The following is a 24,546-nucleotide window of genomic DNA, read 5'->3' as shown; positions in this document are numbered from 1 at the left end:
CAAGATACTACTCTTGTAGTAGTAAGTTATATTTAACATTTCGGTCCTTACTATTTCGAAAATTATATTGAGATTTTTATGTGTGAAAAAAAAACACTAAAACAGAGTTTAAAAAGTGTTCCCGTATGCCATCGCTAACTTTTTCTTGCTCACTGGCATCTCCCTGCACCCGAGATATACTTTGCACGACTTCCCACCACCAACATGAGACCGTTGCGCTCCCGTCGTCTCTCCCGTAACCCAAATGACACCCTCCTATGCGAGCACATCACTGACGATTCTTTTATAGAACCTGAACCATTTTACTCACACATATTCTCTCCGCCTTCACGGCGGCATATGCATGCCTGCGCCTCTGATGGACTCCGCTGTGGTGGTGCACATCAGCTTTACGATGCGCTCAAGTAAGTCTCGACTACCGACGAACATTGTTGGAAGGACGCAAAGAAGCATCACATAGTTGGCGGTCAACCTAGTGATCTCGTGGGCCCCGCCCTTAGTGATCACGTCGATGTACTCATGGTAGCCATAAGGATTATGTCAGCTCTCCCACCATCGAGTCACTCTCTGAGTCAGCATGGCCTAGAACGAGTTAATGAGGTCGAGCAGCATCTAGATGTGAGGGATGATCAAAAGCCATGATCAAATGGGAGTATGTTGTAATCGTAGAGGGAGGAGGGGCTTCGGGGCGAACACTAGTGGCGCTCGCTTGAGGCCATGCTAGTCGAGTCGGAGGGCGACTTAATGGCAGGTCGATGAGAGCTGAGAGTCCTTGGCGACTACCACGAGTATATCAATGTGATCGCCAAGGGTGACACTCGCTACGTTATGGACATCAACCTTGTTGCAGAATTCGAGATCGTCAAGTCGACCATCGACTACGTGATGCTCCTTCGTGTCATTCCAACAATGTTCGTCGATAGTTGAGACTTGCTTGAGCACATTGTGAAGCTGATGTGTGCCGCCACAATGGAGTCCATCAGAGGCACGGGCATGTACATGCCGTTGTGAAGGCGGAGGGAGTATGTGTGAGCAAAATGATTCAGCTCCTACGGGAGGACTATCGACAACTTGCTCGTAGAGGAGGGTGTCCTTTAGGTTACGGTAGAGGCGGCAACGACGCAACCGTCTCATGTTGGTGGTGGAAAGTTATGCACGGTAGATATTAGGTACAGGAAGATGCTAGTGAGCAAGAAAAAACTGGCAATGACACACAAGAAAAAGCTATAAAATTATCTTTTAAATCTTATTTTAATATTATTTTCTATAATACGTGTAATATTTTTATTAACAGTGTCGATGATTTGAGGAGAAACAAGATTAAATATTTTAAGTATAAAGATCTTAATATAATTAAAATATATATATAAAAATTAGGATGCTAAATATAATTAACTATGGGTTAATATATAATTAGCCCTCTAATAATATATTGTTATGATTCATCATTCAAACGTAAACGGTTATCGCAAAGTGACACCAATCACCATATTGAAAATATAACATATATTCTATGAAGGAAACTTGAAATAATCTGATCGTATAAGTTGTATTGGACAAACATCATCATATCAAAAACAAGAACAAAATTTCAAATGTGACTTACGCAATCTCAGCGGCATTTTGACCTTTTCGTCAACGATCGGAACGCTGTCGACGAGACCCAATCTAATCATGTCGGACGCGTGCCTGCGATCAGAATCTGCCACCTGGGCTGTCCGCCGCCACACGAGCAAAAGGCCGACCATGGCGGCTGCCACTTCCCGTGTTCCATACATGCGGTTGTTCGACCAGTATCCATTACTCTGGCTTCCGTCGTCGAATCGTCAAGGTTGCAATGGACTGCTACTCTCTGAAGAAAAAGGAAGACAAAGGAAAGAGGAGGCGAATCCTTTCGGGTACCGATTAAGAATCATTCTCCCGTATATTCATGCCATTTGTTACATAAACCAGAATGTTTTGCCCTCAAAAAGTGATATGGAAGGAATCATACAATTTCCCTACTTTTCCTACTTGATCAAGTTCCTGCTGCATATCGCTTGTGTTAACCATCTAAACATGCATTTCATGTATCTAATGATAGTCGATGTTTGATTTCTTTTGTTCCGTCTGCATATTGGCAAACCATTAGTACTGAACCACTGAAAGTGCAGGGACTTGACACTGGCATTTCCTAGCTTTTTGGTGAACTCTGAAGTTGATGATGCAGAAGTGATCTGAAAACATGGATGGAACTGTAGCCGAAATCGATCCACCCGGGAACAGAAGGATCAAGAAGAGAAGCAGGATTACGTAGGGGAAAGAAAAAAGAGAGAGAGAGAGAGCCAAAGTTGATTGGAAGGAGATGGTACTACAAAAATGATGATAACTAAATCCAACCTTGATGCGGAAAAGATCCAAAAAGACCGAGCATCACAATCTAATTACTCAGTTATCTTCTCATGCTATGCATCCTTTGAACTCTCACCAGCTTTGTGGATCATATGTTGCTTGTACTGATGACCTGCACCTTGAGATATTGGATGTTAGTATTTGTGCTGGACTGAATAATTAGATAACCTTTGTCATTTCCACAAACACATGCTTTATGACATCAAATGCCTGAGATTAATTGTTTTGCTACCACTTGTACCTATGGAATTCCTCAATACCACTCACTGTTTTATTACCTCATAAATGGACCTGAACCAGTAGTGGTTCCTACATGATGAGAGACTACTTGTCTGCCTCAATGGATCTGTTTGGGTTTCAATGCTGTGCAAAGTCCAATTTCACAGAGACCTTGATCATTCACCTGCACAAACAAAAATCTCATGGACTGGTAATATTGGGTTTAGAAAGGTTCAATGTGCACAATCTTACCTCTACAAGCAGAGGAAAGGTTGTTTCGGTGTTTCGACATAGCTTATGTAATTAACAACATTCACCTACATTGCATAAGATCACTTTTCACTACAGTTCCAAACGTGTATCGAAACAACAGTACAGCAGGCAATGGAGCAGCTTATCATTTCCAGATTTAACATTCTACAGCCCCCGAAAAAGATTTCAGTAGTTTTAGAATCTCATCTCAAGACGATGATGACTTATTAATGACATTTTTTTCTTGCGGTGCACTTCGCCCGCTCTGTGGATCGAATTTTGATTGCAGTTGCAGCATCTGCTAGTTCATGAAAATGTCAAAAAGAAAAAAGAAAACTAGAGAGGAGGTATAGAGATTGATTAATTGACTCCGTAGATCCATTTCTCAGCATTGCTAGTGTAGGAAACCAACTCGCTTGAAGTGAACCACAGAGCAATCTCATCCTTGGCTGTTTCAGGCCCGTCACTCCCATGGATGATATTTCTGCATTGACAGCATTGCCAAAGGTGAAAAAGGTGAAACGAGTTCTTATAAACTAAAAGAGAAGAAGAAAAATGATGCACAACACATCTATCAAGCAGTAACATTAAGAAATCAAGTCAAATAGTCAACCGAGTTTGCTTTGATCGATGCAGAACATATTGATTGGGCAATAATACAACATGTCGATCAAGCAAAAAATTGAGAAATCAATTCATTTCGCCAGCCAATGATCTGAACGGAGTTCACAGGAAGCCAACACAAGAATCAAGTATCAGTTTCAGAGGGTGAGTTATCTCAAGGCAAAAAGGTGGTTCTAGCAGCAACTAGGCACTACCACAGTTCAAGTAAAATTCCCAGGTTCTTGAGTGCTACTTCACTTGAGCAAAGCCCATAAACTTTTGCCAGGGTAGGTAGCATGTTTCATACATAAAACTGAGGAACTATCCAGTAAAATTCAGCATACATTCCACCAAAAATTTTTTGCCACTGATTTTGTAGATACAGTTTACATCCTGTCATATGGTGCTCCATAAAATTTGTATCGATGAATTTAAATCTCGATCTGATATCAATTTCCACTTTCTGATAAATAAGAAACCTTCCTATGCTAACCACATGCATCTTGCAAAAAAAAAAAAAAATCAAGAAGATTAAAACAACTTTCCCAAATTTTCATCAGTTTTACTGGAACAACAAAACACTATCAGTATCCACATTAGAAATCCTAAAGTATCTCTCAATATATTCCAGCACATAAGCACGATGATTTGGAAACTTGCAAAAGCATACGGAAATGGTCCAGTAAGAATAAATTGTGGGTTGTTATTCTTCCAAGAAAATAATCAAGATATCAAACATGTCCGAATTGTAGATAGCTTTTTATGATTTTTCATTATTTGCGCTGTCCCCCTTGCTCCTTTTGGATCATTCTTACTGTTTCGACCAAATTTCTACTAAGGGAACTTTAACAGTTTTAGAAAATGTGCATCACCATCCAAATATCTCGCTTGGAACACCTAACTGTTTTAAGACAATATACATTTGATAAATAAGTTTATTTAGACAACTTCCTTTCAATCTTGACAAATATCAAGCTTGATGAGCTGACAAGGAAGAAAGGAAAACAGTAGAGGTTTTGCATTTGAAATGTTGCCAACAAAATAGAATCTTAATTGTTTTTTCCCTTAACAGGGTATACTTTGATTTTGACCAACTTTACAAAAATGAACTAATAAAATAGGATATATGTACACTAACTACAAATTATTATTACCTTTTCATTTTGGCCATAAGCCATGGAAGTGCTTATATCACAAAGGGTCTCAGATGAGAAGCAGATAAAAGGCGTTTGTAAGACATACCTTCCAACAACAACAGCAAGATCACCTCTGATTGTGCCAGGTTCAGATTTTTGTGGATCAGTAGCACCAATTAGTTTTCGACCATATTTTATGACTCCCTCCCCTTCCCAAACCTACAATTTAATTAATAGTGAAATAAACTTAGTTTCCAAACCTTTGTCTAAGGGAAATAACATCACTTATATTATCTTACCATAGCAATCACGGGACCTGAGCTAAGAAAGTCACAAAGGCCATTAAAGAAAGGTCTTTCTTTAAGATCATAGTAGTGTTTCTCTGCAAATTCCTTGGAAGGAACCACAATCTTGATTGCCACAAGCTTAAATCCTTTGCGCTCAAAACGGGATATAATCTCTGCAATCTGAAGAATAAACACTGATCAGGTATACTACATTATCTATGTACAAGAGGGAAGAGAAACCCAATCAGAAAATAATCTCATAGATCATACAAACAGAAAGTGATTAGCAGTGCATTAGATTAGAGTATAATATTCCTGGTGGAGAAAGAACTTTGATGTGTACAACTAATAAACTCATATCAACAATTAAGAATTAACATGCTTGTATTAGCAAATGAAAGATTAAATTTTTTTTAACAATCAGGTTGGTTGGAGAAACATTGTACTATCAAACTTATTCAAACATCTACAAAAAGGTTGTACACTGTTCTGCTTAAGATATATCACAAACCTAGAGGTTGGTACATACATTTAACTGATGGAAGATGCACAAAGCTCTAACTTGTAGGATTAATTCTTGTATAGTAAATTCCACTATTGTATTTTTCTTCCATCAACAATATTCTTCCCAGCAGTTTTATAACTTCAAGTTGTTTTTGAGCCAACATTCTTATGGAAAGATTGGTGTCCTCAAACACTGTGGTATTTCCCTACTTATAATATAAGACATATTGTGTTCCTTGAAAGATCAGGATGATATACACTAAAAATAGAAAATGTATACAACTAATAGAAATCTAGTGCAATATTCGAACTCAATAAATAAGTGAAACATTGGCTGCAAAAGTTAGATACAGTAGTCTTTGTCTTGTACAGATCTAAGCCATATCTGAAAAACAACTTACCAGCCCTCTTTGCACTCCATCAGGCTTTATTGCAATGAATGTTCTCTCCAGCTTAAGAATATAAAAAACCATGATTAGTAATGCCGAGTTACAGAATAGAAACATTAGCTGAGAAATTTCTGTCTGAAGATTGTACCTCTGCTGCATGTAACTGATGATCTTGTAGCATGTATACTGCAATGAAAGAAATTTGAATGTACAAACATCAGTCACACGGACAACTATAAGTAGCTAAGTAGGACAAAAGAAGAAGCTGTAACATACCACTTCCTCAAGAAAAAAACTGAAATACAAAATACAAAGATCTCATGTTTGCCCAAACCCATATGATATAACTCCCATGCAGAACCAATCAACCAAAGAAGAAAATTCTAGTAAAAAGTTGGCTAGAGTACGTTTAAAAAGAAGTTCTCAGAAAACAAAAATATGATATATGAAGCAAAATGAAGAAAATGCACACAGAACAAGGCCAAGTACCATTATTAGGTTGAATCAGGTACATAAGGGAGAACATTAAATGAGAGGAAATCCAGCTGATTACATACAATCACTGACCTGCAGCAGGAATGGAAAGGGCACCATAAACCCATCCTCTGGATGTGCTCTTGTAATCAGCCCTTTCACAAATTGAAGATAGAGAACGTGCTGAACCTCTGAACACAGTTGCGGTGGCTGCTGCTGCTGTGCGCCACTCTATGTAGAAAAAAATCTCATAGGCTTAACGTTGGAGTACCTAAGTATGTACATGATTGGAGATAAAAAGAAAGGCACAACATGTAATTCTAATTAACTTAGGAGAATTTTTCAGATGAACCGTCTCATATTCTTGAATAGCTATGAGAACTGCATGAGAATACTATTTTCTTATATATTTGAACAGGGTCAGTAAAGCTTAGAAGTAACCAACATGCACCCTGAGAAACCAAACTGGGCATGACTGCCCAAGATTGAAAAGGAGACCTTAAGAGTTTATCATATATCAAGTTATCAACAAATATTTCTTTAGTCAATAAGGCTGCCATAACAAACATGAGCAAAACCAGAATTCATTATTTGAGAGGGTAATGATTCATAAAGCACAATGAATTAATGGAAAAAAAAATCGAGAATTGTTTGTGAGAAAATGAAAAAAATCTATTGCCAGCAATAATTATTAGTAAATAAATTATTCTTTTAACATAAAGTTTCATAATCAAAGTCCCATCACTGTTAAATATATAAATTTGGTTCCCTTACGATTAAATGGTTGCTACCAGACATCTTTTGGAGATACAAATGCAGTTTAATAATTTGATTGAGCATTTTATATTTAGATATAGATCAAGGTACTGAGGTTGTGATAAAAGACGCAATGTGTCAACAAGCAAACGACTATGACGTATTTGTAAGGAGCAGTCAAGCAATGAGCCATGATCTATGGTTCGGACCATGCAAATTAGGCTCCGATCCGACCTCAGATCATGTCTTTCCTACTTCAAATTTTCTGAAAAGCAAGATGATATTAAAAAAATCCATAATTATTTCAATTCAAGGTGCCCACTTTTGTATCCTTTGAACATAACAACTAAGAAATTGAACATACATGTGGGGGGATTTGTGAAAGTAGGGCAGCACTATATATCTAAGCTTGGAATGGATCCTTTTCAAATCCCAAGAAGCCAGGGTGGCCATGTCCTCACTTGGCCCTGGTGTGGCTTTGCCGCCGGGGACAAACAGCCTTTTTGGGACTCTAATTGGCCTTCTGGAAGTACATACAAGCACAAACATAAAGTGGTACTTGTGCACTTCTCCAATTAATTCCTTTTTTTTTTGCCTGAAGCTCCTCCAAATAATTCTTTGAATTCTACTAAATGTGTAACGGAATCGAAAGAGAAAAAACGACAACGTTTGATTTAATGTGATGTTAATTAGCTCCGAAAGGAACAGGGTGATATGAACCAATTTAGGAAAAAAACAAACTCTAGCACAAAAGAAAGGATAACCCGAGAACTGTTGAAGACGAAACTTAACCCAGGTTTCCATTTTTCCAATTCGATGTAAAAATTAGTCGAAAATTAAGGTTAAAGTACGCGTCGCAACAATAAAATTCCAACATTTTCGAATAGAAGTAATAAAAAAAGAATCTTTCCGCTTAAAATACCAAAAAATGCAATTTAAACACATCCTCGATTGGATGAAAGAAACAACACCCGATCGATAAATTTTCGAGAAATGTTAGTCTGAAGGCAATCAAATTGCACATCTTCCGAAGACACGCAATCAATACAAGAGCTTTTCCGTTTGAAAAGATAAAATAAAAAGGACAGCACATCGAAAAGGAAAGGCAAAAGGCAAAAGATATTTCCAGTGCAAAGGGCGCAAAAAAAGGAGAGAACTCACGGCAGGGAGCAGCGGAGGTCCGCGAAGACGAGAGGAGAGCCCTCGCCGTCCTCGAAGCGGATCGGAGAACCTGAAAGCTCATTTTCGATCGTGCAGAGAGAGGATAGAGAGATGGAGCGCGCTGCCTTCAGTGGCTCTCGTTCGCTTTTCGCGTTCGGGCCTTCTCCTACTTTTAAAGGTCAGGTTCTCCTCGGTCCGCGGGCCAACCCACGATCCCATATTTTGACTCCTATACCCTTACACTTCGCAGTAATGACGAGGAGATCGATATGGTAACGGTAACGACGAGTAGGGGTAATAAGGTCAATTAGGCCCGAAAGAACACGTGTGACCGATTCCTCGAGGGTCGCACCGGAGATCGTGGTGCGTATCGTTACTCGGCGGCGATCGCGTCACAGGAATCCGTTAATATGCGCACGCTCTTTAAAGGCATATGTTAGGTCGGATTTTTTTATTATTTTATTTGATATTTTATTTGATATTTTATTATTTTTACTCAAAGAATGTTTTTTTTTTGCATGGTTTTATAGTTTGTTGATATAATATATATATATATATATATATATATATATATATAAGTAATTTATGACATTATCTAAAATTATAAGATTACTAATATGACTTAGGTGAAATTTTATTTATTTATTTCTAAATATTATTTTAATTCATTTATATTATTATATTTAGTTATTTATTATATATCTAGACCACACAAATTATTTTTGTAAGATTATATATACTCATTTTTTTTATTTAAGTAAAAAATATGTATTCACTTTTGAATAAATTAAGAATAAATTTATCACATAATATTTAATAAACTTTTAGCATATACTTTTATCAAACAACAGTTACGTCAATACATATTTAAAATATAGTTTTCCTTTATTATTTATTCAAATTATTATTTATAAATATATATTAAAAAAAATAAAATACCTAAATTAATTATCCCTTTAAATTTTAATAAATGAGGTTTCATAAGTGGATCAAATCAATATCTTATATACGGACAAAATTATCCCAAAATTAATATCGACTTGATTCTGATATTAATTGACTTGATAGGATAATTGACCTATTAACAAGAAGTTTGTGCGATCGCAGATGAGATAAATGTCTTTGCATCATTTGCCACTACAACAAGAATCAATTCTCCGAGCACTTAGGTGGGTGATTCGACGAAGAGGTCCAATAATTAACCCTCAATTTGGTATTGGACAGCAACTACAAATATTAATTTCCGGAAATATGGGGAGAATTAATGGATGAATATTCATTAAATATTTTCTTTTTATTCGATATCTGTCGACAACCTAACCCGTCTTCACTCGTTTTATTCCCATCGCTGTCACTGCCCCACCAATCGCGTGAGAAGCAATGCGGGCCCCTTTTCTGGTATGGGCAAGGGTAGGGCTCTTACATGGACCGAGTCTTTATGGGCCTATAGCCTGTTAGTTAAATGGGCCGTTTCTAGAATGTGGTGGCGGCGAGGGTTTAAATTGGCACTTCGCCGCTCGCCGACTCTTCAGCGTGCGTCCCCCTGACTACGGGAGGAGGAGGCGGAGAAGACGCCGAGCAACAGATGGCGGCAGCGGCAGAGGGACGAAAACAACAAGAGGCACGCGGCGTACGCAAGCGCAAGGATCCGCCTAGCCATGGCCAGACGATAGCAGCAGATGAAGAAGAGCAACGACAGCCGCAAGAACAACAAGAAGAAGGGCGGAAGCGGAGGAGGAAGCCGAAGACGTGCTTCGTCTACGGCAACTACAAGAGTTACTACAGCTATCGAGTAACTCTCTTCGCCCCTTTGCTTTCTGGCTTCTTGAACGGATGGGTTAAGATAGTAGCCTAAGGTTTGTAGGCGCGTCAGCGTCTCAGATGAGTAGCTAAGTATGTTCTGAAGTGTTTTTCTACTTTGGACGTGAACTTTTTAGGGTTTTGTCTGTCATTTCTAGTCAATAGGTTGATCGACGCTAATGATGAATCGTTATAGGTCTCTTATCGCGCTCATGCTTCAATGGCAGTAAAGAAACATTAGTATTGACGTCTCACTGTGTCAAAATGATATGTGTATCTATGTAGGTTAAGAACAACATGTACTCTTGTGTCGATGGTGGTGCTGTGCCTAGCTATTAAATGGATATACATACATAAATACATAAACGCACAACAATAACAACGACCACAAGCCACAATGTCCTAACTATTTAGGGTATATATATGTATACATGTATGTAAAATGGTGGACACCTACAAGTTGTCTAATTTTTGACACATAAGAAAAGGATTAAAAAAAAAGGAATTCGGCACTTTTTTAGATGCATCACGAGCATTGCACTAACGGTGACTTGGTCCTTTTAATTACTCTTCCTTGGTGCCCTTGGGTAGTAAATAGAGTATAAAAGAATGAGATTTGCAAGGAGAGCAATGGTGAACAGAAAAAGGGTACAAAACTGTAAAGGGGATTCCACTATTGTAAAGAGGATGAGTTGTTTTTTTACCTGCCCCTTCTTTCCTCTTGGCATTCTGTTTCTCCACTTTCCATGAATACATTACTTATTCTTGCCATTTATTTACCTACTACTATGTTCTCAAAACTTCAACAGTTATATGCTGCTGAAGGACTAATACATCAAAATTCCAGAAGAAAAAGGCCCCAATTGGACCGCTTGGCCTAGTGCTTTCATAGGTTTGTCAAGCCTAATGCTATATGGCTTACAATAAAAATCAGTTGTTTAAGCTGCTATGTGATATTAACATGCTCCACATGGTACTTAGAGTCACGATTCATATGTCTTTTTAAGATTTCAGGTTCTCAAGGACTAGTAAAGTGCTAACCTTGGACAGAAGTATCATGCATTTTATGGTTCTACTTTGCACTTCGGCTTTGTGGTTCTACGGTGCCCTTCAGCTCAATGTGACCACTGCTGCTCACATGTGAATTTAAACTTTTAGTAGGTATTTTATGAAGTTCTCAAATTAGTTTGTGGATGACATGGAGCACTATAATACCCGTGCAACCTTACATGATTTGACAAAAAAAAGTCTCTGTTTGCTGAAGCTGTATGAGCATTGTGCAGTTCATTGTCAGGGCTATGTCCTGCATTCTCCGTTCCTTGCTGAACCTATATAAATCTGTTTGTTTCTTGCTTTTTCCAACACTTAGGTTTCTTTCATTCTTGTCCTCCACTCCTCTGCTTATATTGTGCTTCTATTTTATTTTTCTTTTGCAAATCATAATACTGGTTTAGTTTTCTGTGCCCACATTTTCGTGTTTGTTCCAGCATAGTGTCTGTTAGTCATAGCTATATGGCTGGTTACTTGATCAACTTTTGCATTTTGTCATTTAAGAACTGTTCGTTCCAATGTAGATTGATCGCAATGTGAAGGAAGATCCTAGACTTGCTCTGTTTAAGAGAGAATGGTTTGAAGGCAAGGATTGCCTTGACATTGGCTGCAATGAGGGTCTAATAACTATTAGCATAGGTAATTAATTTCCTGCATATATTCAAATTTCTTGTAGTAAGTTGGTATTTTCATTTCTCTTCATTTAATTTATGTTTATTCCTTTCTTTTGGCTCTTAGATTTAGAGATTGTACAGCTTCTTTACTTAAATGCTGCAGAATGTATGGAATCAATTGATGTAATATCTCAAATCTCAAAATGAGACATCCTGTTGATTGTTAGTTTGGAATGAATGACATTTTAAAAAAGTTAAGGCAAATAAAACAAGTTCAATTATATATATTGTTGCTGATTCCTTTTTGTTGATTCTTTTTGGCAGCAAAGAAGTTCTTTTGCCAAAGCATTCTTGGCATAGATATTGATGCAGGTGAGAACATGCTTTTCTTTGTTCATAATGTTATTGTGGAATATTTTAGTCAACACATTCTAATACTTAAGATATTTGTGCAAGTTAATGCCGAGCTTGTAAATTCTATATGACTGTAACTGAGATATCATGCTTTTGTAATTGCCTTTGACTGAAAGATTAGTGCAAATATAGACAATAATTTCTTTGTGTTAAACTCTAAGATGTGAAAGGGAACATCAGGATTTGATTGCTTCTCTATTTTGAATCTGTAATGCCACTTTATCGTTGGATAATCAAATTCCTTAACTTGATGATTCAGTTCATGATAGTTTTAAAATTAAAATTGTCCATAACATGAAACAACCCATCTCATATGTTGGAAATTTCATGTTAAAAAGTTTGTTATCATATAGAGAGAATAAGAAAGATCTAGCCCTACACTCAAGCAAAAGAGTATGAAGTGTAGGGCTAGACCAAATCTATTTAATGAGGGAGAACACATGAATGTGCTTGATAAGGTCCTCCTTTGACAATGAAGTTAGACTTCAGTTCAAGATAACAAAATAATCTAAGGTATACATTTAGATAAAAAAACTGACAAAAATAGAGTGAGAGAGTTTATATACCTTTACCTATGAAGAAGTGTCTTTTTGTTGCATGAGATTTTGTAATGACTTGGATCTAACAGAAGATTGCTCATATTAGGTCATTGATGTTGTTGATCTGTTACTAGTTGTTTTAAGATATCATAGATGACATGACGGGTAGTCAAGCGTCATTGATTTTTTGGTTATAACAAAATTTTTTAGGCAGTTTCAACTCTGATGATGAAGTCTCAAGTTCTAGTGTAGTTCATGCATCACCATTTAGAAACCTGCTAATATCTCCACATTAATATCAAAAAACTGTATAATTCATGATTATTATTTGCAAAGCTGGATGCTTGAAAAAAATATTTCACACTTATCAAAGAAGTATTTTAAAAGTATTGTATCCTGCACGTCAAGGTTCAAAGCTCAGATATTAGACCTGTTTGGTCCTTGGCCAGACTGATATAAGTTCAATTTATATTGGCATGTCAACGCACGGTATGCTGATACCTTGGTATCGAGAAGGTGGGAGGAGGAGAGGAGAAGAGTTGTACTAGGAGGCTGACGATGGCAGACAATAGGTAGATAGCCCGACAGTAGTAGCACGTGCAGAAAGTCTCATGTGCGAACTTGAGGAGGAGGAGACATACCATGAGGTCAACGGTAGTGGACGACAGGTAGGTGATTCGGCAGCAGGCAGACGACAACATGAGGCATGAGGAGAAAACCTCAGGTACAAGGCTGCAAGCTAACAACCCTAGTCTGTTGCCTCTTAAAAAAGAAATGAACTGGAACTGATCAGGCAAAAACCCTGCTCCGCATCCTAGTTTAAGCCTGGACCAGTAAATACCGCCCAACCCCAAATACCACCCAATTTGTGTCGGTCCGGACAAAATTTGAAACCTTGCTACATGTATCTAATATGGATATGACAAGCAGTTCAAATTATTTCTGCATCATAACTTTCATTTGGCTTTAAGTTTTTGGTAGATTTGGTGAGCACTATTTGAGTGGTGCTTCTTTGGAACTCACTCAATTTTGTCCCCAACATCTATGAGCGTTATGTAACAGCAGCTATGATTACAATCAATCTTTGTTCTACAAAATTAACTGTGATCAGCTTTAGCTTCTGCATTGTAATTTGATTTCATGCAGTATGTGATTGGTTATTCCATATTTAAGTATTATAAAGAAAAAAATGAAGTCTTACTAATAAAGTGTTTTTTTATTCCTACATAAATTTAATTTCAGTGCATCTTCAAATTTGTCTTTGTTACCTCAAATTATGTAAATGCACTATTTCATGCTTATAAATTCTTAGATCTATCATGGAGACATGTAAGGCCTTTTGGGTAGGAAACTTGTACTTTCTACAAATGTCAATTTTTATGTTGGAAAAACGAAATTGCCATATTCTAGCTCCTCCATTAATGCTTACTAGATCCTCTTTTGCTATGTCCATTTTGCTTCAATCATTTTCATCATTATGTTGTACCTAGCAGGTTTAGTTGAAACTGCTTATTGGAACTTGCGTAAGTCAGCTAGAATGAAACGTGGCAATTGTACATCCATGGAGGCTTCTAGAATACAGGATTCAGAATGTGTGAACCCTTTGAACACCAATGCTGATCCAGCTTCAAATGGGAAACCATCTAGTTCCCAAACCTCCCTTCCTGTAGATGAACTTTTAAAGAGAGTTTCTTTCCGGCATGAAAATTTTGTTGGGAGTTTGCGTGAATGCTCAGAGAAGTATGACACAGTTCTTTGGTAAGTTCTGTAACGACTAATTCAGCAATAGTATTATATTGCCTTATCATTTTTTTCAGGTTCTGCTTTTTTGCATGTTTTTCTTTTTCAATATTTGAAATTGGTTAGTTGATGAATTTAGATGCTCTTGTGCAAGCTGACCAGTTTGCTTCTACATGCAGTTTGAGTGTTGCAAAATGGGTCCATCTGAATTGGGGTGATGATGGATTGATCAATATGTTTGTCAAGATATGGAGACTTCTTCGTCCGGTATGTCTTTGATTATCTTGTTTCAGTATGCTTCTATAAAATGCATGTCTCTCATGTGTACCAGATAAATTGTTTATTGCTTTAGAAACTGTCATCGTCTTTTAGGGTGGGATCCTACTATTGGAAGCTCAGCCATGGTCTTCATACAAAAGAAATCAAAATGTATCTGCGGTATGATTTTTACTATTCTTCCCTACATCTCTTTCTTTTTATCTTTTTATTATTTGTAAAGTTTCTTTTTACATTGAAGTTTTTGGGTTTTCAAAGTAGAGTGGTAAGCATGTCTTTCAGTTATCTAGTTGTATAATTAAAAAAAAAGTGTCTGATTTCAGACATATGTTGGGATCATTCAATTATCTGCTTAATCATCATGTTGCGACAGTTTGCTGACTGTTGGTATTTGTGTTGGGCTTGATCTGGTCCATCTCAGTGTGAGATATATATGAGTGGACAAGGAATGACAAACCTGCAACTGCACCCAAATATTTACGAGCAGACAGGATTTACGAATCATTTGGAAAGGTGGCAGATTCTGAGAATGGGTATAAGAGCAGAGAAAAGAATAATTGAAGCAGTGATGTATCCCAGGAGGATGTCTTTATCCTGGTAAATGCACAAGGAAGATCTGAAAAATCACCATGCTCTTCTAGAGTACAGGTGTCATTCTTGGCCTGAATGTTGGGTCAAGCAACCCAATTTGTACCCAACCCATTTACTGTTTATCATGAATAAGATTCAGTCTGGACCATTCTTAATCTCCTTCCCTAAGAATGAGAAATACGTCTTTGGAACCATCAACTTGACCCGTTACAATCTTTTTGCTTATGGGTCAGTTATGGGTCATCAAATCTTGACCCATTGGCAGGTTAAGTAATGCTTTGGTCAGCCATACATGTCCTTTGACATTTCTAGTTCCATCTCAATCCAACAGGGGACTAAATCTGATGCATAAACACATCTATATTAGGGTATATTTTTCTTTAATCTCATGAGTATTTTTACAGAAGGAACAGAGTTAAGTGGATTCCATGACATAAGAACTTTTTTAATTTTTGGTCATAGAGACAGTGAAGATATCATTAAACTGTATATGATGCTTGAGTTATGACAAGATTATGCAACTATAAATTATTGGCACCAGTGCCTGAAAATGTAGATTATCTGAGGCAAGTCAGGTTAGCATGATGGTGTAAGAAAAGTCTTACTTGATCTTCCAAATTTATACATGTAAGACAGAATCATAAACAGTTGATTACAGACTAGCTATAGAGTGAAAATAAAGTGTAAGAGTACTGGTAACGAAGAGCAAGATTAGAAGCTGGAAGAAAGGGAAACAGGAAATGAGATGGTAGATTGTCCCAGTGGCCACCGGAAGCAGTTATATCATTGATCAAAATTCATATTACATTCTTCATGAAGCAAATCACCAACCTCTGTTATTTAAAGACTGACTTCCAAAGACTCCAGAAATATATCTATATTAATCACAATTGTATCTAGTACAATGAATTTAATCTCAATCTTATCATATATTAGAATGCACAGATAATGCTCAAGCAATACTTTCTAGAAGGTTTGATTAAAAAAAGTTTCATTACTTTCTCAAATTGAGGGCATTGTGATTTGGATGAATGTCTTACCTACTAAGTACTTTGGTGTCAGGATTGATTAACCAGTTATGCAGGCAAATCCTAAACTCATCATATTGACCTTTTTAAATAAATTAAAACTGTCTAAAAAATCCTAAAAATGGAACCATGACCAATTTGATCAAGTGAATTAAATCAAAATCTTCATCAACTTGGTCTAGTTGGAGTTAACAAGGAACAATACATGTGCAGTGATGCTTTGTTTCTTTGTTGCCCCATTGAGATTGGTGTCCAGCATCCTTGTCCATCCACAAATAAAGGTTCTTTCCTAATGGTTGTTGCTTTCTACTGTTTGAGCTAGCATAGTAATGTTTCCCGACAGAAGTAAATTACTTAAGACATAACATATAATTTCATTATCTTGTTTGTTCCACAATAATTTGAGGTAAACATATTGGCTCGGCATTTATTGTTGCTTTTTCTTTTGTCAGCACAAACCAATTTCAATCCATGTAATTGTGATGAGCATATTATGTGTGTGGCATCCCCAGTCTCACATAGGAAGTTAGAGGATAATTGTGATCATATATAAAACTAGACGACTTTATTACTATTAGCTTTGGGTTTGAGCATTTTGGGTCGTGTGGCTCCAAAGCTCACCAAGTTACTGAGTTGGTTCTCATATTAGGTTCAATCATTACATATGGTATCATAGTAGATCTTGTACTGGGTATGGTGAGAAGGTTCAAGTAGGAAAGATCTATTCTGTAAATGTGATTGGAGGGAATGGCATGACATTAGAAGTGTGATTGTATATAGAGCTAGACCTTGTATGTCGATTCTGGGTTTAGCTTTGACCTTGATGAGGACATCAAGTCTTAGGCGAGGGGGACTATGACATCCCAATTTATTTTATATCAGAAGTGAGTTTAAGGATGTCATCGTATGTAGGGCTAGATGAACCTTGTGATTTAAAACTCAGTCAAATTAAGGAGTTGATTTTTCCATCTACTGGGTCAATTTGGTTATCGGCTGGCACACATACTGACCTGGTTATTGAAATCATGCTTCTCATCAATGTTAAAGTTATTTTTGTAGTCTGATCAGTGTTGGTTGCATAACACACTTGTATTTCTTTGATATGGATGCATAATCATTGTTAATTTTCAGTTGAATACTAGTAGTTTGATTTTCATTTTGATGTTCTGCATGTTATATTTGCAGACTGCAAGGGCCCAATTCAAATCTATATGTTTAAGGCCACATAATTTCCGGGAATTACTTCTAGACAAGGTAAAGCCCATTACTTGAAATAGATTACTGGACATACCAATGTAGCCCTTTCTGTTTATTTTGTGAACTTTTTGTCTAATTTAGTTTGCTCTTGTAGGTTGGATTCAGATCGGCAGAGGTTATTACCGACAGTTTATCTGGTACAGTTGTTGGGTTTGACCGACCAGTTGTGATGTTTTGCAAGTGACTGGAGAAGGAAAGGTAGCTGTATGCAGTATGACGAACCTTATTTGGCTTTTTCATCTTATGATTAGTTTTTGTCATACGTCGTGACTAACATTCTTCATTGTGTAAAATAACTGTACTTTGTTAGATGACGTGCCTATAGTTTGCATCCCTGTAAATCTCTCTCTGGACCGTTTGATGGCCATTTATTAGTTGAGCAATGTATCTCGTGATCTCTTGCCAAGATGGAACCTTCTCTATATGAAACCAATGTTATCGAACAAAAGAATTATTGCATTAGAGATGCATGTAAATTGTTCTACATAACATGCCAATTTCTGTTGGTAACTGCTTATACTTCATGCATGCTAATAGATGTGCCTGCTGCCTGCTTTGATCATAAGAAACATTTTCGTTTTCCTTGTTATTGTTTATTGGTCATAAATATGTATCTATACGCTTTCTTTGATGCAGGCAGTTGCAGTGAACAATATTTATTTTTTCCCAAGATGGATATATGACAAGTAATAGCAATCCTGCGTCCTGAGACCCGATCAAATTTTGGTCAGGAAGGGCCTGAGCTACTGCTGGATCCACACTAAAGCATTCTTAGTCTTTCATATAAAAGCGGAGAGATATAGAGCATCCCTCCTAGTGACCTCTTGAAAAAGGAGAAGCTGCCATTGTTAAGGGAAAATATGCAGGATGGTGAGTAGTGTTGTACGTATCAAAACTCCACAGGCTTAAGCATTGTTTAACCATACAAGGTTGTGAATTTTGAGTTGGGAGGACAAATTTGATGGCCTGTTCTGGTTTTTCCTTCATGGCATCCATTTTTTTTACCAGAACTTAAGAGCAATATTTTATTCTTCAACAATATATATTAGAAACAACAGTTGCTACACATATTTCAACAACAAATTGCAAGATTTTGCAAAAATTTCCTATTCCAACAATTCATGCTTGTAAGATTGTTGAATTAGTCTGAGAATCTAGCAAGTGGTCTGTCTCAAAGTGCTAGATTTGTTTCTCCATGGTGACTGGTAAGAAGTACAGATATATTATCCTGATTGCATGTGATGTCATTATTATATGCATGATATTTGTTCTAATTGGTATGCATACTCACTCCAACTTGTTCGTGCATATATGCTCATGGTTGAAGTGAAAGGGGGCCATTTGGTGATCTAGTGTTGCTGTTCATCTAGAACACAAAATCTAGGTTTTTGTTGGCACCGGATGCTTATGCCTCTTCCTATACTGATAATGTCATTGATAAATACTATTTTATATATACAATTATTTGTATGTCAGGTTAGTGTTTGATTAAACCATCCTCTGGTGTATCGATTTCATGGGGTTTGACCATGTTTGATTGGGAAACCAGAATGACTGAGGCATGGATGTATCAAACTGCTCCTTTAAGCTTTATATACATAATTTCCTCCATATTATCATAAATATAATTGTAATATATACAATGATCTCATATATACATTTTGATGATTTATTAATATTGATAATATTTGTTCTACGGAGAACAGTGGTCGACACGTATACGTGTAATCGGCCAAAATAAAGAGATCCGAGGACAAATTTGAGCTCGAATCTAACGCACGGTTATTGGTTTCATAACGACGAGGCAGGCGTCAGCGTTGCATACTACTTACTCTCTCTGGTTTTACTGTTGCGGGGATCGGTAAGAGAGAGAGGCGGCGATGAAGCTGGAGAGGGCGCTCTCGTCGCGCCGGTCTCCGCCGCACCCTGCTGACGATGAGGGCGACGGAGGCCCCTTCGACGACGAATCTAAAACCAAGAAGCACGCCTCCCTCGCCGGCCGGATCGTCAGTCTCATCCGCCTCTCGCGGTCTTCCTCCGGCCACTGCCCCGCCGCCCACGTCATCATCGTCATCGTCCTCCTCGTCCTCGCCACCGCCGCCGGACTACTGTTCTCCCGCGGCCGCCCCGTTGTCTGCGTCTCTCCTTATGACTCCGCCGCCCGCAACGCCCTCATCGGCGCTGACCTGGCCGGTGTCGCCTCCGATTTCGGATCCCTCGGTGTGCCCTGGTGTAAGCCCTTGATCACATTCAACTCCATTGCTTCGGTCCGTGGGAGAGGGGTTTGAGGGTTCCGTTCTTGATTATCTTTCCTTTTATGTGCCGCACAAGATCTTTTCTTTTTTGGAACTTTGGGTTTTTGTCACCGAAATTAAAAAAAAGTTTGGATATTTGAATGCTTACACTCAGATTCCTGCGATTTTATGATTGATAGATTGGAATTGTGAAACATCTTCATTTGTTTGGGGGGGGGGGGAAATTGGTTATTGGTGGGTTTATCTTCTTAATCTCGATCAAATTAGTGTCCCATCACATCTTAAAAGCATGTGTATGTTTTGGCTGGAATTTTACCGACTTTGTTCGTTTCACATCTTCCCTAGTGAGTTTGGAATTGACATCAAAATGGGATTTTTATGGGTCAACTTCCTGGTTGCTCTTTTTGGCCTAGATAGCTCTTATATGAATGCGTAGAAAACCCACTTGACTTGCTTTATGTTTTGTTTGGCAAAAGGCAGATCGAAACGTGACACAACTGTAGAGTGGACACCGAAGGATCTGCTCAAGGGCTTGGAAGAGTTTGTTCCGATCTATGAGACCCGTCCGATCAAGAACAACATGTTCGGCATGGGATTTGACCACAGCTTCGGATTGTGGTTCATGGTGCGATGGCTTAAGCCAGATTTGATGATAGAAAGTGGTGCTTTCAAGGGGCATTCTACATGGGTCCTGCGGCAGGCTATGCCGGGCACACATATCATATCACTTTCACCCCGCCACCCGGAGAAGTACCTTAAGAAAGGGCCAGCTTATGTTGATGAGAATTGCACTTACTATTCTGGAAAGGATTTTGTTGACTTTGGAAGTCTTGACTGGGGCAGTGTGATGAGGAAACATGGGATTTCAGATCTCAGTCGGGTGCTTGTATTTTTTGATGATCACCAGAATCAGCTTAAGAGGTAATATTTAGTTCACAGTAAGACTTTCCCAGTCAGTTCACAGTAATATTAAACTTTACATTTTATTTTAGAGTTTTATGCATATTTTCTAATCCTGCTAGTTCCGTCTTATTGACCTTCAGAAGAGCATGAGGATCTTATTTGATTGTCTTCTTTTACGTTTGTTCCTCCTGCTACTTCACTAGAGTCTAACATAAGTTTGGACTTCTTTCTTATATTCTGTACAGAGTGAAACAGGCTTTACAAGCTGGATTTCAAAATCTCATTTTTGAGGATAATTATGACACTGGGACTGGAGACCACTATTCCTTGAGGCAGATATGTGATCAATACTACATAAGAGGTTCGTGTCTTGTGTTTGAAATTTTTGTACTTTTTCATACTTTCGTGTGAACTAATGCTGAAATGATAGATGAAATTGTTCTTATGATGTCTTATCTGAAGTGTGCTACAGAAGCTTTTGGTTACATGTATATTTACAAATAGTGTATTCAGGGTTCTGATAAGTTTTATTGCCTATTTCTTGGTACTAATATATGAAGCTAATGTCCAGTAATTATAAGAATAAGAACATATTTTAGGGGAATGTTTCATGTGTTGGGCATTCATCGTATATATATTTGTGCTTAGTATTGTATGATGGTGCTTTAGATACCTATGTGGTGGGATGCATGCAGGCTTTAACATCAAAGTTTTATCACTCAGTTAAAGTAATTGTTCAAGTCCTGATTGTTCCTATAAGCTAAATGAAAGTGCAACTGTTCCTCATGCCACTTAATTTAATTATTCATGGTTTGAAAGTTGTCTCCAACATAACATCAACCCTCCAATTTCCTTTGGTTGTACATTTTATCCACAACATCTTTTTAAATTTGCAAGTTCCTTGAGATCCTCTTCCATTGAAGGTCTGATTACTAGGAGGTCCCTCTTGCCCATCCTTGATATTGTATATCATGTTTTTTCTCCACGTAGTTTGCTAATAAGGAAGTTGCTTTATAATATCCATCATATTTGTCTTATTTTATTTCACAGCAAAAGGCTCTTGCACAGCTTATTTACCTAGTAGTTCCATTTCTGTACTTCTTTGCACATAGAAAACCTTGCAAATTACAAATTTATGCTAAATATATGGCTAGCTAATTCTTCCATGATGTCATGGAAGCGTTGATGTTTCAAACAAGCTTGAATTGATGCACATCAAAGCAATCTACTCATTCAGTGGCATGGAACAATCGGTCATTGGACTTCCTACTGAGACTCTAGGATCTTTATTTCTAGGAAATATTATAATATTACCCCTTTGTGGTGTGAGAGACTAGGGTTCGAGACATGGAAACAATGTCTCTGTACATAGAGGAAAGGTTGCATATATTAACCCTTCATGACCTGTATTGGCGGGAGCCTTGTACACTGTCTATGTCCATTCTTTATGTTATACCTTGATTTAGTTTCATATTAAAGTGAAAAGATTCTTATGTCTAAATGGATCTACTACCATATATATTGGCTTTGAAGTATCATCTGGTTCAATAGTTAGTTTTTTGATGAGTTGAAGGCAAGGAAATGCAATAACCGGACCCCAAAAAAGATTGACCTATTAACTTGATAAACTTGCTAAGCTTCAACCATGTCTTAAAATGCATAACTCTAAGCTAGTGATGGTACTCACATAGTACCTGTTCAGCGAATTTTCACCAATGACGTTATTAAGTATATTTATATGTATTTGCATATATGAATACATACATGTATTGCATGCATGTCTGTGTATATGTTGTGTCTTCTTCCTTTCTATATTTCCTATTAACAGCTATGTTGAATTAAGCTTTTTGCATGGTAGTGGCTTGTGCTAAATCTCAATTTCAAACCAAGTTTTTGTATATCGATTCATTTTAGTAGTCTTTTGCTTCTTTTTCACTTTCTCCGATTTGTGGAATTTTTCTTTGAAGGAGACATGTTCTTTCGATGCGTCATAGTAAAAGATCTGCATCTTGTCTATTACTCTGTGCTGTTTTAACTCAATCCTTTACGATGAAAGGGGTTATGCTTATCATTGTGTTCCTCCACTGTATGTTTTTTCTATGTTAAAATTACTTGGACAAATTTTTACTGCTAACAAGAATAATCATTGTTTATTGTAGGTGGTGGACATAGCTGTTTTAGAGATAGCGATGAAGCAAGGATAAGGATGAAAAGAAAAATGTTTTGGGAGAAAGCTGTTGACATAGATGAGCTATGTGGCAAAGGAGGAGCATGGTGGGGTGTTCGAGGATTTATGCGTGACAATTTTAACCATAGCAATAATGCAATGTCATATAAAGAACATTTCCAGAACAGCAGAATTCTCGAGTCTGTATTGGACGTATACTGGGAACTCCCACCGGTTGCTGGTCCATCTCTGACTCATCAAACCAGATACGATCCTGCCCGCACACTGCAACCAATTGTGGAAGATGGTAGATTTGGTTTATTTCAAAGGCTTGGCCTAACACGGCTTGAAGCCTCATTGTTCAACGGATACACACAAATGGTATACGTTCAAGTATCAGTCTCCACCTCTTAAGCATGTCATAGGACTTAGCAAGCTGTATTTTTCTGGTTTCCATGTTTGAAGTACATGGAATTTTTGGCCATTTTGATCTAGTAGTTCTCTTAGTTTCAGTTTATGCATCTATAGTGCAGAACCTGTACATTCTTCAGTATTTCATTTTCAGGGTTTACATCCGATAATAGTGACTCAAGTATTTTGCCTTGTAGGGTTACCTTTTTTGTCCCCACTTAAACTACTCATTATCTATGATAAAAGATTGAGCATTCTGAGACACATGAAACACATTTGGATCATTTCATGCCCAGAAAATTATTTTACCAAGAACTGTGTGATTTGTCTTACTTCTTGCTGTTGGCAATGCAAGTCATGCCCAGAAACTTTTGTCCCTTCTTTTAAACTGTTATATTAATGTCACTGTATACTCTGTTACTGCTTTGTCTGCCATGACATTGGGAGAAGCTTTGAAGCATGCCGGTCCGGACCAGCTGATCCAATCAGTAAAACGAGATCCTTGAGCGGTCCGATTCACTGATTAGATCTTTGGAGCCTCAGAAAGACTAAACTTTCTTACTCTTTCTGATCCCTTACAATGTTGAGACAGATTAGTGGTTAATACCAGGGTCTGCCGTACCGAGCCGTACCGTCCGATATGGGCAGTATGTACCGGTCCGACAGGTTGTCGGTACGCGGACTGATTGTTATCGGTCCGAGAGTACTATAGTACTGTAGCAGTGCTACAGTACTCGGTACACCTGGGTGTACCGCTCGGTATACCGTACCGTACCGGTACCAAGCCTAGATCGAAATACCGGTACGATACGATATTGCAAACCTTGGTTAATACACTGTTATTGTAATGATGAAAGAGTCTTGTATGTCATTTAATTTAATGAATATAAATTATTTTTTTGAAAAAAATAATAATTATATTTTTCTTCTATTGCTTAATTCTTTTTTCCCATGTTGATGTCATCTTGTTTTCAAGAATTTTTTTTCTTCCTCTCTTGTTCCCATGATGATCTCATCATCATCCACTTTTACCATCCGTCTCTCTTGTTTCACATTTATATCTTTTTGGTCAATGAGTTTTTTAGATTTATCCTGACAATTTACATACAATTTATTCCTATAAAATTTTCTTGCTTATTTATAAAAAAATATTTTTATAATATTTGTTAATATATTTTAAATATAATATAATATATTATTATATTATTATATTATTATTTTTTAAAAAATTATCCAACATATTTACTGTTAGGATCGAGTCGATACTAATAGGGGAGGAGGTGAATTAGTGTAGTGGTAAAAATTACGTCGTTCAAAAATCTTTCGTTT

General features: G+C 37.4%; 3 protein-coding genes across 4 annotated transcripts; 2 read left to right on the top strand and 1 right to left on the bottom strand.

Annotated features, from left to right (window-relative positions):
- Positions 1–2,987: 2,987 nt before the first annotated feature.
- On the bottom strand, positions 2,988–8,309 carry LOC103988432 (nucleoside diphosphate kinase 3). The gene is made up of 7 exons (XM_009406965.3): positions 8,173–8,309; positions 6,349–6,486; positions 5,930–5,967; positions 5,794–5,844; positions 4,901–5,068; positions 4,708–4,820; positions 2,988–3,346 (listed from the first exon to the last, which is right to left on the bottom strand). Exons 1-7 carry the CDS (start codon positions 8,252–8,254, stop codon positions 3,223–3,225), a joined length of 714 nt encoding a protein of 237 aa, XP_009405240.2. The 5' UTR covers positions 8,255–8,309; the 3' UTR covers positions 2,988–3,222.
- Positions 8,310–9,687: 1,378 nt separating this feature from the next.
- Positions 9,688–18,657, top strand: LOC135598345 (probable RNA methyltransferase At5g51130). Of its 2 annotated transcripts, XM_065091980.1 has the most exons (9): positions 9,690–9,964; positions 11,547–11,661; positions 11,961–12,008; positions 14,083–14,347; positions 14,509–14,596; positions 14,702–14,767; positions 17,410–17,478; positions 17,576–17,679; positions 18,118–18,657. In XM_065091980.1, exons 1-8 carry the CDS (start codon positions 9,758–9,760, stop codon positions 17,663–17,665), a joined length of 948 nt encoding a protein of 315 aa, XP_064948052.1. In that variant the 5' UTR covers positions 9,690–9,757; the 3' UTR covers positions 17,666–17,679; positions 18,118–18,657. The 2 variants fall into 2 exon arrangements, with proteins under 2 accessions (XP_064948053.1, XP_064948052.1); XM_065091981.1 differs by lacking the exon at positions 18,118–18,657 and having other exon boundaries at positions 9,688–9,964; positions 14,682–14,767; positions 17,576–18,095.
- A 583-nt stretch (positions 18,658–19,240) lies between these two features.
- LOC103988458 (uncharacterized) lies at positions 19,241–23,409 on the top strand. Its single transcript, XM_009406987.3, has 4 exons — positions 19,241–19,713; positions 20,213–20,657; positions 20,885–21,000; positions 22,799–23,409. The coding sequence occupies exons 1-4, from the start codon at positions 19,362–19,364 to the stop codon at positions 23,218–23,220; spliced, it is 1,335 nt and encodes a 444-aa protein (XP_009405262.2). The 5' UTR covers positions 19,241–19,361; the 3' UTR covers positions 23,221–23,409.
- Positions 23,410–24,546: the final 1,137 nt, after the last annotated feature.

The sequence above is a fragment of the Musa acuminata genome, chromosome BXJ2-1, assembly GCF_036884655.1.
Source record: "Musa acuminata AAA Group cultivar baxijiao chromosome BXJ2-1, Cavendish_Baxijiao_AAA, whole genome shotgun sequence".
NCBI classification, from domain to species: Eukaryota; Viridiplantae; Streptophyta; class Magnoliopsida; order Zingiberales; family Musaceae; genus Musa; species Musa acuminata.
This window is presented reverse-complemented; position numbering and strand designations above follow the sequence as displayed.

Excerpts from the sequence above, each read along its gene's own strand:
- LOC103988458 (XM_009406987.3), top strand. The coding sequence starts at position 19,362 with ATGAAGCTGGAGAGGGCGCTCTCGTCGCGCCGGTCTCCGCCGCACCCT. Across the intron at positions 20,658-20,884 it reads CACCAGAATCAGCTTAAGAG|AGTGAAACAGGCTTTACAAG; the intron begins GTAATATTTAGT and ends TATTCTGTACAG. Across the intron at positions 21,001-22,798 it reads TGATCAATACTACATAAGAG|GTGGTGGACATAGCTGTTTT; the intron begins GTTCGTGTCTTG and ends TGTTTATTGTAG.
- LOC103988432 (XM_009406965.3), bottom strand. The coding sequence starts at position 8,254 with ATGAGCTTTCAGGTTCTCCGATCCGCTTCGAGGACGGCGAGGGCTCTC. Across the intron at positions 5,968-6,348 it reads CCTTTCCATTCCTGCTGCAG|TATACATGCTACAAGATCAT; the intron begins GTCAGTGATTGT and ends CTTTCATTGCAG. Across the intron at positions 4,821-4,900 it reads CAGGTCCCGTGATTGCTATG|GTTTGGGAAGGGGAGGGAGT; the intron begins GTAAGATAATAT and ends ATTAAATTGTAG.
- LOC135598345 (XM_065091980.1), top strand. The coding sequence starts at position 9,758 with ATGGCGGCAGCGGCAGAGGGACGAAAACAACAAGAGGCACGCGGCGTA. Across the intron at positions 9,965-11,546 it reads AGAGTTACTACAGCTATCGA|ATTGATCGCAATGTGAAGGA; the intron begins GTAACTCTCTTC and ends GTTCCAATGTAG. Across the intron at positions 14,597-14,701 it reads TATGGAGACTTCTTCGTCCG|GGTGGGATCCTACTATTGGA; the intron begins GTATGTCTTTGA and ends ATCGTCTTTTAG.